The sequence below is a fragment of the Ailuropoda melanoleuca genome, chromosome 1 (assembly GCF_002007445.2).
Source record: "Ailuropoda melanoleuca isolate Jingjing chromosome 1, ASM200744v2, whole genome shotgun sequence".
NCBI lineage: Eukaryota > Metazoa > Chordata > Mammalia > Carnivora > Ursidae > Ailuropoda > Ailuropoda melanoleuca.
Genome location: NC_048218.1, coordinates 117474013 through 117490853, shown reverse-complemented (window position 1 = coordinate 117490853; position 16841 = coordinate 117474013). Strand labels below are relative to the sequence as shown.

General features: G+C 46.7%; 1 protein-coding gene across 1 annotated transcript in view; it reads right to left on the bottom strand.

Annotated features, from left to right (window-relative positions):
- Nucleotides 1–16267, bottom strand: part of EGFR (epidermal growth factor receptor) — a 157594-nt gene extending 141327 nt beyond the window's left edge. Inside the window, exon 1 of the mRNA XM_034640495.1 lies at nucleotides 15925–16267. Coding sequence (XP_034496386.1) covers nucleotides 15925–16012 — 88 coding nt within the window. The 5' untranslated portion in view covers nucleotides 16013–16267. The remainder of the gene's footprint in view (nucleotides 1–15924) is intronic.
- Nucleotides 16268–16841: the final 574 nt, after the last annotated feature.

The window sequence follows — 16841 nt, the reverse complement described above, 5'->3', positions numbered from 1 at the left end:
ATCAAAAACGTAAAAAGGAACTTCTAAACAGTACTGTGAAGACAATGATTTCTGTAATATCATCTCACTAGCTAATTAAAACAGTGAGCTTTTAGCCTAGGTCAATACTAGATAAAGATGTCAAACTAAATATTTAAAACTTTGTACTAAGATGTTACCACTGGGGTAGGTTAGGGAGAGGGTGTGCCGACCTGACCTCCCTGTGCCTATTTTGCAACTTCCTGTGAATCTGTAATTCTTTCAAAATAAAAAGCTAGTAACAAAAAGCTTTGCTATTGCAGCAAACCACTGTTCTTATTTATATAACATGGTCAGCGTTTTGTTTTTAGTATGATTTTTCTAAGAACTACCGCAATTTAAAAAAAATACCTGAACTTCTGTTAACTTCTAAAAAATAAATTTTGAAAAGAAATAAGATCAAAATAGTAAGTTCAAACAAATACCTACTCTAAAATGTGTTTTGAAAGTGAAGAATGTAATGCTTAACAACACTACCTAGTGTATGCATAATAGTTAACTTCCTTAATTCCTTCTTTCTAACCACACATCCCCCCCCCCNCCCCCCCCCCGCCCGCTGCTTTAACACTGAAAAATAAACGCTAACCACGAAGCTAATACTCAAAGAAAAAAACCCTTTGCCTCCCAGAGCCTTAGTACAGGTCGTGGGAGCCTCTTCCCTTTGTGTCTCCTACGCTTCCAGACAGACGAGCACGTTAAATGCCCACGACTACGCTGTTGTGAGTCCAGAAAGCTCACGGATGGAGAAAACTGGCCCAAAGGTCAGACCACCCTTCAACCCATTTGTAAATCAAATAATCTCATAAATCGTCTCACTGTTTAATAAAGCAGTTATGGTGCTGGCAGTAGTTACAAGATAAATGATCATCTTTGAACTGTTAGCTTTTCCATTTTTGGTGTTTCTTGCAGCAAAAGCAATTAATTTCTACTCACAGATAAAAAACAGCTTTAAAAATAACTTTAATATACTGCTGGTAGGAAATAGCAAGCTTCTAGCGTAATCGAATTCATGACCACTCCGCTACCTTGCAAATTTGAAAACAATGATAGAGAGATCCACGCACTTCTCTGGTCCCGATAAACACCTGCAGGCCTTGTTGTCACGAACCAGGTGAGGAATAGGAACCAAAGCCCCAGAGGGAAGTATCCTTCCTTGGGGAGGGGCGGAAATGGCTCAAAACCCATTGCAAGTGCACTAAGCATTACCTGACACAGCCTGATTAATTTTCAGATCAAATAATAATTAGAAGAGAGAATGCAGACCCATTATTTTCTCTCCTTAGAAAACTTAACTGTTGCTGGAAGGACCGAGGGCTCTAGGGTGTTTGCCACCCTCCTTGGGAGATGGTGCAGGTGTCCAGGGGACCGTAAAGACATAAGGCTGGACAGGGGAAACGTGTGCACCCATCTTGGCCGTGTATGCCGTGAAAGGGGAGGAAGGACGAGCAGGAGAAAGCAGACCAGTAGCCTTCACATGAGACATAACAAGTCTGGAAGTGAAAACAGCACAGGAATAAATCAGTGGCCGCACAACGAAACGAACAGCACTTCAAAGGTGGCTCAAAGCCATGCTGGAAACAATCCTCTCTTAAGGGAAAGTAAGGCCTGTCATGGGAGGAAAGAGGGGTCAAACAGTTGTGCTGTGGGGGTGCTGAGGTGGGGAGTGAGGGCGCAGCACGAGCGGAGCCTTCCCCTGGCGGGGTCCTGTGGCCTTTCGAGAGCCCAGAGCCCGAGAACAGGCAGATGTCTGGGGCAGAGACAGGCAGCTGCGAGGACACAGGCTCCCCAGCCAGAGGCCAGAGTGCACCCTTTCTAGGCAGATGACCTTGGGCAAGTGACACGACCATCCTAAACCCCGGGTTCCTCTACACCTACGACAGGGATCAGGGATCGTCAAGGTCCTGGTGAGGGTCAGAGGTCACAGTGCAAGTCAGCACTTCAAACAGTGATAATATCCCCACTTCTGGAATGTGCCCCGGGATAGGGCCTGTGCTCCTTCCTCTACACAAATCATCCCATTCCATCTTCTCACCAGCTCCATCAGATAAGTGCCATTATTTTTTTTAAAGATTTATTTATTTTAGAGAGAGAGAGGGAGCACAGGAGGAGGGACAGAGAGAGAGAGAATCTTCTTTTTTTTTTTTTTAAAGTTTTTATTTATTTATTTGACAGAGAGACAGCCAGTGAGACAGAGAACGCAGGCAGGGGGAGTGGGAGAGGAAGAAGTAGGCTTCCAGTGGAGGAGCCTGACGTGGGGCTTGATCCCAGAACACCAGGATCACGCCCTGAGCCAAAGGCAGACGCTTAACGACTGCGCCACCCAGGCACCCCGAGGGAGAGAGAATCTTAAGCAGACTCCTTGCTCAGCACAGAGCCCGACCCAGGGCTCAGTCTCACCACCCTGAGATCATGACCTGAATCACAATCAAGAGTTAGACGCTTAACTGACTGTGTCACCCAGGTGCCCCGAGATAAGTGCCATTATTATCTTCATTCTGAAGATGAGGAAACCAGGACTCCCAGTCGTTCCTCAAGTTGGCCAACAGCACCCTGCAACCCAAGTGGGGCCTGGGTCCAGAGACAGCACCCCGTCTGTCACATCCTGCACGGCCTTATACGTCTGGAGAAGGCAAGGCCTTAATGCATAACTTTTATCCAAAGAAAAGCACCACACTACAGGTCTAAAGATTTTTGGGTATAGTTATTGTTTGGGATTCTCATTTTAGTCCCATGTATACATTTGGTTTTCCTACTTGTAAAAATATTTAACATCAAATAGATGCTAGCTGTAAGAAGGTTATTACTGCCTTTTCTGGAACAACAACAACAACAAAAACATCCATCAAATGTTAGTGATGATTAGTCCAGAATCACTGGCCTAATGCATTCTTTAGCCTATTGCAATAATGTTCAGATTGGGAAAATCCTAGACATGATAATTCGAACACACTTAGAACCAGTGGAAGTTCACAGACAGACACCTAGAGTAGCCTTTGCTTTAAGAGCAGAGTTATTCCTGGAGCCCCACACAACTGGTGCGGCGGGCTTTTCTGACCTCTGGCTCAGTCTCTCCCCTTCACCCTGAAAATGTCAATTCCTGCCTGAGGAAGTGTCCCCTTTTCTTCTGAGTCAAGAAGCCCTGGAATATTTTTCCCATTTTTAATCAATGTTTTTAATCAATGGGAATCAATTTCCCATTTTTTTAAAGATTTTTAATCAATTTCCCATTTTTAATCAACCATTTTAATCAATGGGAATAATCAATTCCCTTTTTTTTTTTAAAGATTTTATTTATTTATTTGACAGAGATAGAGACAGCCAGCGAGAGAGGGAACACAAGCCAGGGGGTGGGAGAGGAAGAAGCAGGCTCATAGCGGAGGAGCCTGATGTGGGGCTCGATCCTATAATGCCGGGATCACGCCCTGAGCAGAAGGCAGACGCCCAACCGCTGTGCCACCCAGGCGCCCCTCAATTCCCATTTTTCATACGCATTCCATGTGACAGCCAGAGAAAAGTACAAAGGGACAGAGAGTCTCCGGGACAGTCTACACCAGCGAGTGGGCATACCCACCTGGTAAGTGTCAGCCCCAAAATACTACCACCAACAGGGAGTGCAGCAGGGACCGCGGGCCAGACAGACGCCATCGCCAGCACAGACTGCCAGGAGACCAAACCGTCACGTATCTCTGGGGTCAGCCGTGCTGCCCTGTAAGCGTATTCACGTCATGATGCGCGAGCCCCCAGAATATGGGAACCAATGCGGATCAGACCAGGTTCTGCCTACGCCATATGTGAAGGCTCAGCGGAAGTGTGTGCACCAGATCAAACTCTCTGTAAGGAAACTGATCTGCAACAGGCTTTGTCCCAAGAGGCAGCGAACCCCTGCCCCGCGCACTATGCTGCTTCCTCAGATGGACACGGACTTACTGATCTCATCGCTCTCTCTCCACCTTTTTTTTTTTTTTAAAGATTTTATTTATTCATGTGACACAGAGAGAGGGAGAGAACAAGCAGAAGCAGAGCGAGGAGCCTGATATGGGACTCGATCCCAGGACCCTGGGATCATGACCTGAGCTGAAGGCAGACGCTCAACCAACTGAGCGACCCAGGCGCCCCTCTCTCCACCTCTAAGAGAACACTACTGAGTTGACATGCTTGATGGCTCATTTCAAAATCACTTAGTATCAATTATTATCTGTTACTTTTTAAACTACTCTTGAACGTAGCCTAGGCCTTCTTGGGCTTAGCAGAACATCTTGTGAACAGGACACGTGACGATCACTAGATAGGACTTTTGCTATCACACTATGTAAAGAGTGCTCAGAAGTCACCCAGCCCGTAAAACTTCTCCTGACCGCAGGCCTGTGTTCGGCACCGCCGTGCTGACCACCACTGCACTCTGCCCCCTCCCCCATCACCTACAGGAGAGAAAGCAAGCCTAGAAGGGAAATGAAGTCTCACCTGCTCCCGAAACAAGGTCCAAGGAGGAAAGGAAAAAAAAATCCCCCAAACTGCAAGAGAAGTACATACACTGCTGGCAACGTTCCCCAGCCTGGCCCCCCGTCTTTACTGGCTGCATTAGTGTGGTTCGGGCCTTGAATTCATGACTCCGTCTTTTCCTGGCTGTCGTTGGAACGTTTTGTTTTTGCAACTGGGCAACATTATGAATATGTCGTAGCCATTGCCCCACACTCTAAAAGCCTGAAGACTTTAAGAACAGGCCTCTGGCATGAGGGAAGATGGACTCCGATAACCACCCAGGTCTTCCATCCGTCTGGGAGTTTTCCCACTCAATGCCTCCCCTCCAAACCAGGCACATCACTGAGTCTGCATTTATATGAGGGAGACTGTTTAGAAGTCAAAGTGAAGTGAAAAACGGAGCAACTAGTCTGACTCTTTACATCATCCCACTTCAGCAAATTGCTCAACTTTGCTCTGCCTTGGCTGGGCGGACTTTTGTTGATTGGAGGTGAAGTGGCATAGCTTTTGCCCAAATAACTTCTGCAATGCATAGAGGCCAATTACTAAGCAAGCCACCCTGAAAATCAACACACTAATTGCATGCCGACTGGAAGAGTTTACTTATTCAACAAGGGATGGATGCATCATCTTTGGCTCTAAAAAAAAAAATCAATGTTTTCCCTGAGTAATATTGTCTAAACCTGCACAACATCAACGACAGCTAAAGATCATTTACTCAGTTTACATATGGGAGTTTTTCCTACTTTGCTTTATAATTCAGAAATAGAAACATTCGTGGGGGGAATTTCTGCTGGAGTGCTCAAGTTTCCACGATGTTAGAAATAAACAATAAGAAAAATAGTTCTTTCCTTCCTAATGGAGGAAAATAAACACTGTATTCTGAAATTCCTTTTGGAAAAGATACCCCACCATCCATGAGAGATCTTCTAGCTGTCACGTCGCACATTCTATTCATTCTAATAATGACATTCCTCTAAGGGAGCACTGTGATTTCTGTAATAATTTCTCCTGGAAGTCAATGCTTCCACGTATAATCTCAAGCAGAACGGCTTCTTACAAAGGACCTGACACAGGAAATCAGCAACACTGGAATGTGCACAATTTGTTAAGTTTGTCCTCCTCATAATGGCTATTTATATACCCTTACGAGTTCAAGCGTGTGCTTGATTTAAATCACAGAAATGATTACGGATCTGTGTGAGTTCCCACATTTTGCCACGGGCATTGCTGAGAGACACACCTGCTACCAAGTTGCTTTCTCTCCTCATTTTTACTGCAGCTATTCATAGGTCTGGCGATTCACAGAAACAGATGACACAACTTCAAAAGGTCCTAGTGCTAATTTCTAAAGTAGATGTTTTCAAGGCTCATAAATTTATTGCCCTGTATCATATGAAATGTGCAATTACGATGCACATATAAAACACTTAACTCTAAAAAAAATACTCATAACAAAAAAGTGGGAAAGAACAAAACTGGAGCAGAATATACCAAAATTGTGAGGGGTACTGGGTACAAGAAGCTTAACAAAGAATTTGAGAATATTTTGTTAGTTTTCCGATTCACGAATAGGACTACCAGTGAGAGCATCACCAGAGAAAGAGCAATGCTGTCTTAGAGGAGGAGGAAGGAGGGTTTTGGCGACATCTGGTCCAGGTGTCTGGAAAGGGCATCTGTGGTACAGCAGGGAAAGTCCCCGCACCCACATGTTGACTAGCACGGGGATCATGGGCAAATAATCGCTGAAAGCCTGAGTCCTTCACCTTCAAACGGGGATAATTAGCCCCATCCTGTGGGGTTGTTAGGAAGCTTGGAGAGATGGATGTTAAGGCACTGTGTAAACTGTAAAGTGCTATACAAATGCAAAGTGGTATTATTATGATGACATCAGTGTTTCAGCATCTAAATCACAGAGACAGCACACTTATTATTTACAAGTTCAAATCTGTATCTTGCATGCGTTTAGATTTGCTTTTAATTTCATAGATGTTTCCAGCTGCAAGGAGCATCAAACCACCTCGTTTAGTTATTTTACGGAAGCTGAAACTGGGAAGGTAGATTCTAACCTCTCTTCTCTATTATAACTAACAACAGATTGCAGGGGGGAAAATGCATTCAGTCATATCCTAAGAAAAACTCCTTCAGCAATACAACTTTTGAAGGAATGATACATGTCTATTCATATTTGTATTAAAAATAATCAAACACTGAATGCCTTTGACGGTCTAACTTTAAAAAATTACATAATATATTTTTGCAGTCATTTGTCAAAGTTTTTCATTTACAGTCATACATTAAAATTTTCTTTCTTGGTGAAGATTTATTCATAACAGCTTGCAAAAAAGAAAGAGAGGAAGGAAGCGGGAAAGGAAGGAAGGGAGGGAGGACAGATTAAGGCAATACATTATTCTCACTCATAAATACACAGCATGCATACAGTCTATTAAACTACTAGGAAACGCCAGCAGAGGTAAAGAAATCAAGAATAACTATAAGGATAAGGTTTCTGATTCTCTATTAACTTTGCAGCAAATCCAAACCAAGAAAATGTTCTGAAATTCATCATAGGTAAAAGCCCCTTAAAAATCAGTATCTTAAAAGCCAATAGGTGGTATAATAATTTTTCAACAACCATATTTTTTTTTCTTCATTCATCTGGAATCAAAAGTAGGTGAAACTGGGCAGGGGGGGTTCTGTTTTTTTTTTTTTCTTTTCTTGGAAAAGAGATAATTATTTAAATTCCTAATACTATATTAAAATATACTTCCAAAAACGGATCTTGCAAGTTAGTACTACTAGAATACACTTAAAATAGTTTGTCTAATTATCTTGCTCAGCACAATTTAACCATCTTCTATGGCTTGTGATATAGAAGAATGAAATAGACACCGTGTCAACACAGACAAGCCAGCAGTTGTCAGATATTCAGTGTTTGCTGGTAAACAAGCAAAGCCAGGCTTCTGATGTTACAAAAAAAATCTTTCTGAAAACCTTTCTTAAATCTCATTTACAATGGTAAGAATTTTTCCAGGCACACAGGCAACATCCTTGAGGACTAGCCCAGATTCAAGAAGTGATTTGTTTCTATTCCAGACTCTAAAATAGTGATAAATTTATGAGTATGGGTAAAGAAACTAAAACATGCACAGTTTTCGCCTCAAAATGTCAGTTTGTCATGTCAGAGAGATTATATGCAATGTATCAATTTTCTACAAAACCAGGAGTAAGAGAAAGGAACTTTCAAATAGTTATAATGAGCTCATTAGACCATGTGTGAGGACTGCATGTGCACCGTAGGAAACCTTCAGGTGTAGGTTTCTGGTTTTAGAGTAAAATCCTTCAAACCACTGCTAAGTAAAGTGATCTGGAACCACTTCCACATTTCCTCTTCCATAAGGCACGAGCACCCAAGGTAGCACCAACAGCCTTTGTTACAAATCTACCTGCTTCCAGATGCTCTCTGCAAATCAACAAGTAAATCTCTGCAATTTTCAACAGTGAATCAGGGCATAGATGTCTTCTAACTCACAGGCGATGGTGGCTCAGTGAACATGAGACATATTTTCTGACTTCAACGTGATTCAGCGTGCATTTATTTTGTCTAGAACTATGAAGACTTTTGTTTCTCTCTCTGTTTTCTGTAGTTAAATAAAGGATGCCAAGTAATCATATTTCTTATTCACAACAAGTTGTAGGGAAGAATGCTCCTGGGAAGAATGCTAAAACTATCAACTATAATCCAGACTCCAGTTCAATTCTTCACATGTGGCCGCAAGTTTAACAAAATGCCATTTTCATTTTTAAATGAAAAATGTGTCATCTCTCAGGCTCTTTACTTTTGACATTGTTTCCTTGTGGTTGTTTAGGAAAATAATGCAGGAAATTCTAAAACCTTATCAGGTGCTCTAATAAGACATTCACACTTCTACGATAACCGGTGACGGTGGGCTTGCTGAAGGAGCCCCAAGTCACAAGCGTGTCCTCATTCTTTTCCCTTTGCCTAGAGACAGGGCAAAATCTCACGGTTGAGATCCAGCCAAATGTTCTCTCCTGAGAAACTGCCTCCATCACAGAAATAGGACTAACCCCATTTTGGGGCTCCCACTGAAATCCCAAAACGCATCTATTATAAGATGTTGCATTACATGGGTTGTTCCAGTCTCTCTCCCTGGCCAGCCCTTCCAAACGTGGGAGCTTTGAAGATATGCAGCTACCTTATTCCTCTAGTAGACGTAGAACCCGGCATGAGGTCTGCATGCAGTGTCTGTGGGCCTAGAACTGGCGTGTGTCAGACTCTCCTGGACGGCTCCTCGTCTCAGACCGCAAGCCCCATCCCCATAAGCATCCCATTCCGAGGTCCAGGTAGGGGATCCAAGAATGTGCACGTCTATCAGCTTCAAAGGGCTGCGGCTGCTCCCGCGGGAAACACACTGAGAGCCACTGTAATAGACTTTTCGTGAATTCATGGGAAAAAAATTCAACTTTGAGACAATTTGCTAATGAAATATAAAACTGTTCCTGGACCTTGAGGAAGCTCAGGCAATGAGTAAGAAATGGGAGTCTGAGAACAAAGACAAAACTTCTCCTCTGCCACAAGCTACACACACCACTTAATGCACTCGTCAGGATCGCCTAAGGAGTTTTTAAAAACTTGTGTGCTGGCATGCCAAACTTTTTCATTCTCCTCATGTGACTCTAAGGTACATTCAGGGTTCAAAAAAAAAAAAAAAAAGTCACCTCCTAGTCTTTTCAGTCCAGTCACTAAGGTACAGCCCAAGGAATCTGACGCTGTCGTAAATAGGAAAGGCGGGACTCCCGTCTGAGGATTTGCGGCATTACACAAATATGATTCCCAATGTACTTAGACGCACACTATATTACTTATCAGTTGCTCATAACTGCAACTAATCGGGCTGCTAACCACAGCCGCCTGGTGAAGAAAGCAGCTGGTAATCCAGAACCCAGCTCGGCTTGATACGGGCAGAGACAGTGAGTATGAGACAGGCTGGGGGCGGGTTCTTTTATGGCCAAAGACAATGTCCACAATTGAAGCATCTCATAAAATGACAATTTGACCACACTGCTCTCTTGGGCTCCAGACCCATATACTCGACTGTGCCCTCGACTTTTCCATCTGAGCACTTCACATCCACCCAACCCTCTCTTCCTCCTGGGGCACACACAGCGTCTATGAGGGGCGACAGCCTTTATCCTGTCTTCCAAGTCAGAGCCCCGTGCATCGCCTGGGATCCTCTCCTTCTTGTACTGGTTACACATTAACTGCCTCCAGGTCAGCCTGGTCACTTGTCCTGCATCCTCACTGCTCTCCCGTTCTCCATCTCTCCTGGCCTGCAGAAGCCACCTAGCTCCCTATCTCCACTGTTGCCTCTGCCATCCACTCCCCATGCTGCTGCTACAGTCATCTTTCTCAAACACTAAACCCACCGTGCCAGTTCCCAGCTTGGACCTCCCCAGTGAGCCTCCCCCCAGACGGGAGGACCGCCAAGCTTTTGTGAAGTATAGCCTCCCTGTCTCCCCCTTCTCTTCCCAGAGCTCCTGGGGCCTTTGCTACTACTGGACCTACTCTTGGGATGCCTTCGTATTTTGTTCTCCAGGGAAATAACCCACGGCTTGGGGTGATACCCGGCCCCCTCTCCAGGTGGAATTAAAAGGAAAAAATAATACCAGAAGACTTCATCCCATACAGAATTCTATCATTGCTTCTGTGACACTGTTTCACACTTGCTATCTATAGATTTCTCTTCCCCTAAATGACCAAAGGGCAAGTAGCAACTCTGATTCGTTCCTAAGTCTCCAAATGCGGATGGAACAGTGCAAACTGCTCACTGTGGCTCAAACACAAAGAAAACAAAAGCCAAAGTTGTAATAGGTAGCACTTCGTGTCCTCATACTCAAAGGACAAACAATAGCGGTTAACTTATGTAATTATTTCTACTAAATCAGGGCCAGGTGTGCTGGCCCACCAGCATGGGATAGAACTTGGAGCGAAGAAGGAAATTTTATCCCGTGTTTCACATACTACTTTCTGAAGCAAGCTGCTGAAATTTGGTAGAAGTAGAATTTATTTTAAGCATATGCAATTCACATATGCTTAGTCAACAGGGTCAGGCATTTGATATTACACTTCAGGGCCTTCGGAAATTAAAATGTCAAATCCAGCACTTAGTTTCTAACAGGGCTAAGTAAACACGCCACATGGCTCCCTGGTCCTAAATACCCCTCCTGCTCCTAGCTGGCTCAGGGAACTCTCTAGACAACTGAATTGAGTGTGTCTCTCTAAATGTGTAGGAAGCAGGCCGTACCTAATGACTCTGAAAAAGTGAAAATTTCCGTCAAACCGGTTATTTGACATAAGATTGGATCCTTGCCTGAATTCAAACTAACCTGCTCATGCCCATGGGCGGGATGGCAAACTACCCTGACATGTTGTGCAAAGAGCCACCTGTTGGAATTGTCTTCGAAAAGACAACCTTTTAGGAGGAAAATGAAAAAGAAGAAACAGACAGAAGCTATGATGTCGGGCCACCGACTGTGTCAGTGGCACAGTCGTTAAGCGGCTGCCTTCGGCTCACGGCGTGATTCCGGCGTTCTGGGATCGAGCCCCACATCAGGCTTCTCAGATAGGAGGCTGCTTCTTCCTCTCCCACTCCCCCTGCTTGTGTTCCCTCTCTCGCTGGCTATCTCTGTCAAATAAATAAAATCTTAAAAAAAAAAAAAAGCAGCTAAGATGTCAATAGGAATGGTCCATGGGAACAGGTTTATATTCTATTCCCTATGTGTTGATGGTTTAAGAATAAACCAGTAATAACTGAGGCCAAAAATGTTTCTTAAGATAATGTCAAAAGTCCAAAAGTGACAGAAGAAAACAAAAGTAGTGCAGTACAGATGTGAGGAGCTGAATCTAGTTTTGAAACTGTATACATGGAAATAACGTCTGGGTGAACCACTCTAGAACTCTGAGCTTTTCTCAAAACATACCCCATTAGTAAAACCCAACTTAAATAAGCCCGTTTCTATTGTACTTACTAAGTCCAAATTAAAACACACACACACACGCACACGCACACACAACTTTCACAGCAAGCCACAGCGTAAGGGCCCAGTGATTGCCCAGGTGGCTCCTTTAACAAGCTGAGTGTCCCTAATATTCTGATCCCACCCTAATTTCGGGGCCTGGTGCACCAGTGTGGGGCTCTCTTCCCTTAACATCCATCATCATCAATTTAATAGTAGAGTTGGCTTGCCACTCTGTCAGAAAACTTTCAGAAACTAGCTGCTGGTCCTGAAGCTTAGATCAAAGGGGGAAAAAAAGAGTATTTTCTTTTTAAACACAGCAGAATCCTTCATCTTTATTGACACTACCTCTAAAAACATTTCAAAACATGTTAGTGCTGTCACGTGGACCAAGTCTAATTATGTAGCACAATGGATTTTGGCAATCGGCTTCTTCAAACTTCAGAATGAGTTTCTGAAAAATTTTGGACTATGTAACTAAATACATAAAGCCAGAAATAATGGTCAAAACCCTACTGGAGCCATCAACCGGTTACTGCTAGACAGAACCACACGGGTATGAACACATGATGGGTACACAGACTGCTGCTCTCCTTTTCCAATTTGGAAAGCAATTTACTAATACACCTCTAATCTTCCTTGACTTATGAGGAGCCATGTTCCCATAAGCCCATTGTAAAATAAAACATTTTAAGTTGAAAATGCATTTAATACACCTTACCTACCAAACATCATAGCTTAGCCTCACTTACCTTAAAAGTGCTCAGAACACTCACATTAGCCTACAGGTGGATAAAATCTAACACGAAGTCTACTTTATATGAAGTGTTGAAGATCTCATGTAATTTATCAAATTCTATCCTAAAAGTGAAAACCAAGATAGTTGTGAGCGAGTCGGTCATTGACCCTCGTAAGCGCGTGGCTGACTGGGAGCCCCAGCTTCTTGCCACCACCCTTGTCACGGGAGAGGATCGTACCACATATCACCAGTCTGGGGAAAAAATCCAAATTAAAATTCCAAGTACAGTTTACTTAATGTGCATTGCTTTCACACCATCATAAAGAAAAAATTTTAAGACAAACCATCGTAAATCTGTAGTTAATTAATGGCTTAAAGAATCACACTGTGGAAACAATAGTAGAAATTATTAAGATCACCCCTGTCCCTGTTAACTCATTATGTCTGGCACATTCTACACACTCAGTAAATACGCCTTGAATTTAGAAATGAGGACTCGGGAGCCTGGGCTGGTAAGTGACATGTCCACCTTGACACAGAGCTGAAATGTGAAGACACACCTCCTGGCTTCCAGGCCAGGACTGAACTGGGCTTCCTCACATCTGAACTCCCTGGAGAAAAGAGGGTAGTGGTTCTTCACTTGGGATACAATTCAAATCCTTTCATTTATTCCTCTTCAACACAGCCCAGACCTACTGAACGGAGAATGTCTTCAGAGGAGGAGCTGGGACAGGCTCCTCACTTGAGAATTCCTGCACCGTCCAGAATACCACACAGGGTCTCTTCCAGAGCAGCACCTTGACCGCTTCATTTTGCAAGAGGAAGGGGCTTGCTCAACAACCCCTGAGCAATCTCCAAGTTCAGGGCTGTTCTGGTGACCCACCAGCCTCCACATAAGGCAAGAAGAGCCATTACTGAGGAAATAAGCGAGTCTAGACCACCAGATAGACGTTTGTTCCAAGTTTCACACCAAGACCAATCCTAAGGAGCCCGTTCCCTGGTCTTTTTCCTCCCCCCTCCCAGCACCTAACATTAGATAATCACACACACCTGAGCGGGCTCTCCGGAAACCAGCACTCACACGAGGCAGTGGAGTTAGGTGGCTGAGGCAGGACTCCAGGGTGAGAAGGCCTGAGATTGAATCCTGCCTCTGCTTCTTACTAAATGTGGAAGTCACTTTGCTTCTCTGTACCTCAGTTTCCCATTTTATAAATAGAGTACCCACTACATATGCTTAATGTAAGGATTAAAAGGACAGTTATAGCAGTGTTTGACAGTACCAAGTGCAATAAGGACAGAAGATACCATATCTTAGAACCAAAAAAGTCTCTCTCAAATGAGCAAATTTTCTTGAATAGACTGAATTTGATATGGGTTTTTAACACCTTTTATAAAAATATCTCATTTTATCTCTTTAATAATTTACCCTTTAAAATAGTTTTTTTTAACATTACTTTAACAGTGGCGTTTGTTCGCCTACTCTCACAATTTTGTGCAAGAGCATTCTGTTTTAAGCGAATACAGGACAAATTAAGTGGTTTATATTTTTCTCAGAAACAAATCTCCAAGCACTAATAGCAGTGTTCAAAGGGGTAACAGCAAAGAGCTGTGAACACTTCTGGAGTAAAACAAAAAAGTGATGACTTGGAAGTGCTCCAAGAGTCAATTGAAAATAAGGAGGGGGTCCCCTGTAGCAGAGAGGGAGAGATACACCTGCCAAAGAGGACTCTATTGTTGGCTGATTCTGAAGCAGGACCAGTCTCCAGGACTCCCCCAGCAGAGATGAAGGGAAGCCCTTCGGACCCCTTAGAGGACTCAAAGCTTTCCACCAGCTCTGTCAGTGAAAAGGCCAATTACTTATTACTGAAATCACCCCCACCTCCTCTTTCGTATATTTTGCAAGATTGTTAACACTCCAGATGTTCCAAAAGATTGTATGTTCCATACACTGGCAGGTAATCTTTCCAGAGACTTGACTCCCAAACCTGGCCGGCCAACACAATCACCGGAGGAGCCTTTAAAAATCCTGATGCCCAGGTCTCATCCCAGACCAGTGAAATCAGAATGTCTGGGGGGTGGGAGCCAGACATCAGTTTTCGTTTTGTTTCGTTAAAATCCCAAGTGATTCTAACGTACAGCAAAGTTTGGGAACCACTGGTTTATGCGTTAATGCTCCCCTAACAAACTCACTCAGCACCAAACCCCGACTCCCTGTGCCAATGACATCAACAGCAAGTACAGACCTGAGTCCTGGAACCCGGATTGCTTGATTTTGAAATTGTGTAATTAAACCTTCTGAGGCATGTTGCTCATGTCAAGTGGGTTTATGGCCGGCAGTCACGAAGCCAGACTCGCTCATGTTCAGTCTGGACATTTGGCACCCATGAACCATGGCCACCAATTCTTTTTTTAAAAAATTATGTTTAATATTTTGATTGGCCCAATGGCAAACTCTTCAAAAAGCTAAAAGAACAGGAACATCCCAAAGAGAAAATCTCGGGATTTTGAGAAGGAAAGTTTGCTGTGAGCCTGATTTTGAAAAACCGTGGGGACTTGACTAGGATGGGTTCTGCCCGTATGAAGTTCGGCAGCAGGACGCAGCTGCGCCGCCGCTGCTGGTGCCCGTTCTGCCCAGCTCCACCTTAAAGCCTGGATACCCAACCGAAGGGCTGCAGGTGGGGGCCAATCTCGGAAGTTCCCGGGAAGCGACGACTTAAGGAAACCCTACAAGCCCGAGGGGCGTGGACGCCTGGGAGGGAGCTCTGGGCTGGCAAGAGGCCTGGGTCCCCCCCCCACCACCACCACCACCTGCATGAGGATGGAGAGCAGGGCTACCGCCGGGGGGCTACCGCCGGGGGTCTGCGCCCAAGGGGCGGGTTCGACCCCACCCCCTTTTTTGCTTAAGAGGAAACTAGGGCTTTCCTTCCCCGTAGCCACAGGTAGAGGCAGACGCGAGACCCTCGGGCCTCTCAGCTCAGGGTTGCAGCACCACACCTGGGAAAAGGGCTTGCAGGATCTTGCGACACCCCCCAACCCCCAGGCCTGGACCCGGGTCCAGCCGAGAGGCTCAAGTACGAGACCCGGTGTCCCGGGGGGACGTACGGTGGGTCTGCCTGGGAAGCCGCCTGTCCCAGGAGGCCCGAGGAGTGAGACGGTTCCCGGGGGTCGCTCCCCAGCTTCCTAAAGCCCCTCGGGCGCGCGCCCCGGGCCCGGCCTGGCCCTTCGGGAAAACAGGCGTGGGGCGCACATGCGGGAACGCTAGCCGGCACCGCGGGAACCAGAGCCGCCCCGCGCCAAGTTTCTGCCTTCGTCTGCGGACCTGGCGCAGGAGGCCCCGAAAGTGAGGGCAGAAAGTTGCGAGCGCTCCGGGACGCCGAGCTCCAGCCGGTGGTTCCCACACCCCGCCCGCAGCCCCGCTGCCCCGCGCAAGGAGCCTCCCGTCCTGGGCCGCCTTAGACTCGCCCAGCCCAGAAACGAAACGTCCAGTTCCTCCCACGGTCCCGGCCAGAAGCGCCGCTGATCCTCAAGGAAACAGGAAAGGAGGGGCGGGAGGCGCGGGACGCCGAGCCGGTGCGGCGAGCGCGAGCTGGGCCGGCTGCGGGTCGCAGCGCGTCGGGCGGCGGCGTGGGGCCGGCGGCACTCGCCCTTACCTTTCTTTTCCTCCAGCGCCGGACTCGCCTGGAAGTGCGCAGCCAGCAGTGCCAGGAGCGCGGCTCCCACCGTCCCGGAGGGTCGCATCGTTGATCCCAGGCGCTGGCTCAGGGGTCTCCGCAATTAGTGGGGACTGGGTCGGGCGGCCGTGCGCGGCAACTGCCGCGGCGGCGAGACGGGACTCGGGTGGACGCGGAGGTAGCCTGTCGTCCGGTCTGGGAGAACGCGGCCGCCGGCGCTCGGTCGGGACCAGCTCAGGACTGGCTCGGGCGTGCACACCGTGCCGGGGGCGGAGGCTGCTGCCGCCGCGCTGCGCCGGGGGCTGCCCAGACGTCTCGCTCGCGGGGGCGGGGGCTGGGAAGGCTGGGCCGAAAGGAGGAGGGACCAGGCGGCGGAGGAGGGCTCGGGAGGAGCCGAGGACGAGCAGCGTGCGAGGAGAAGGGAGGAGGAATCCGCCGCGAAGACCGCAGGCGGGCCCCGACTAGAGAGGTGGCGGGCCGCGGGGGCCCCTGTCGGTGCGAGCGCACGGGGGAGGCCCGGGGTGGAGAGACGCGGCGGCGTCCGGGAGCCCAGCGGGCGCCCTTAGGAGTTCGCGTCTGACTGGGACTTTCCCTGCGCTGTTCCTCAAGACCCAGTCCTCGCGGACTGGCACAGTTACTCAGGGACCCAGCCTCCGTTGAGCCAAATTTGTACCACGGTCCCCCATTTTCGGCTTTCGTGCCTCCAACTTGCGGAGCAAACTTGTACCAGCTCTGGGCAAACTGGCCGCGCCTTAGGCCCAAGGCCAGATAATGGCAGGGCTGGGAAACCACCCCTTTATTCTGGCCCCCAACTTCTCCACTGCACCCCAGGATCCTAATGGGGGTCAGAGGCTGGCCTGGCAGCCAAGTCGTTCCTAGCCGCGCCCTCGTGGCAG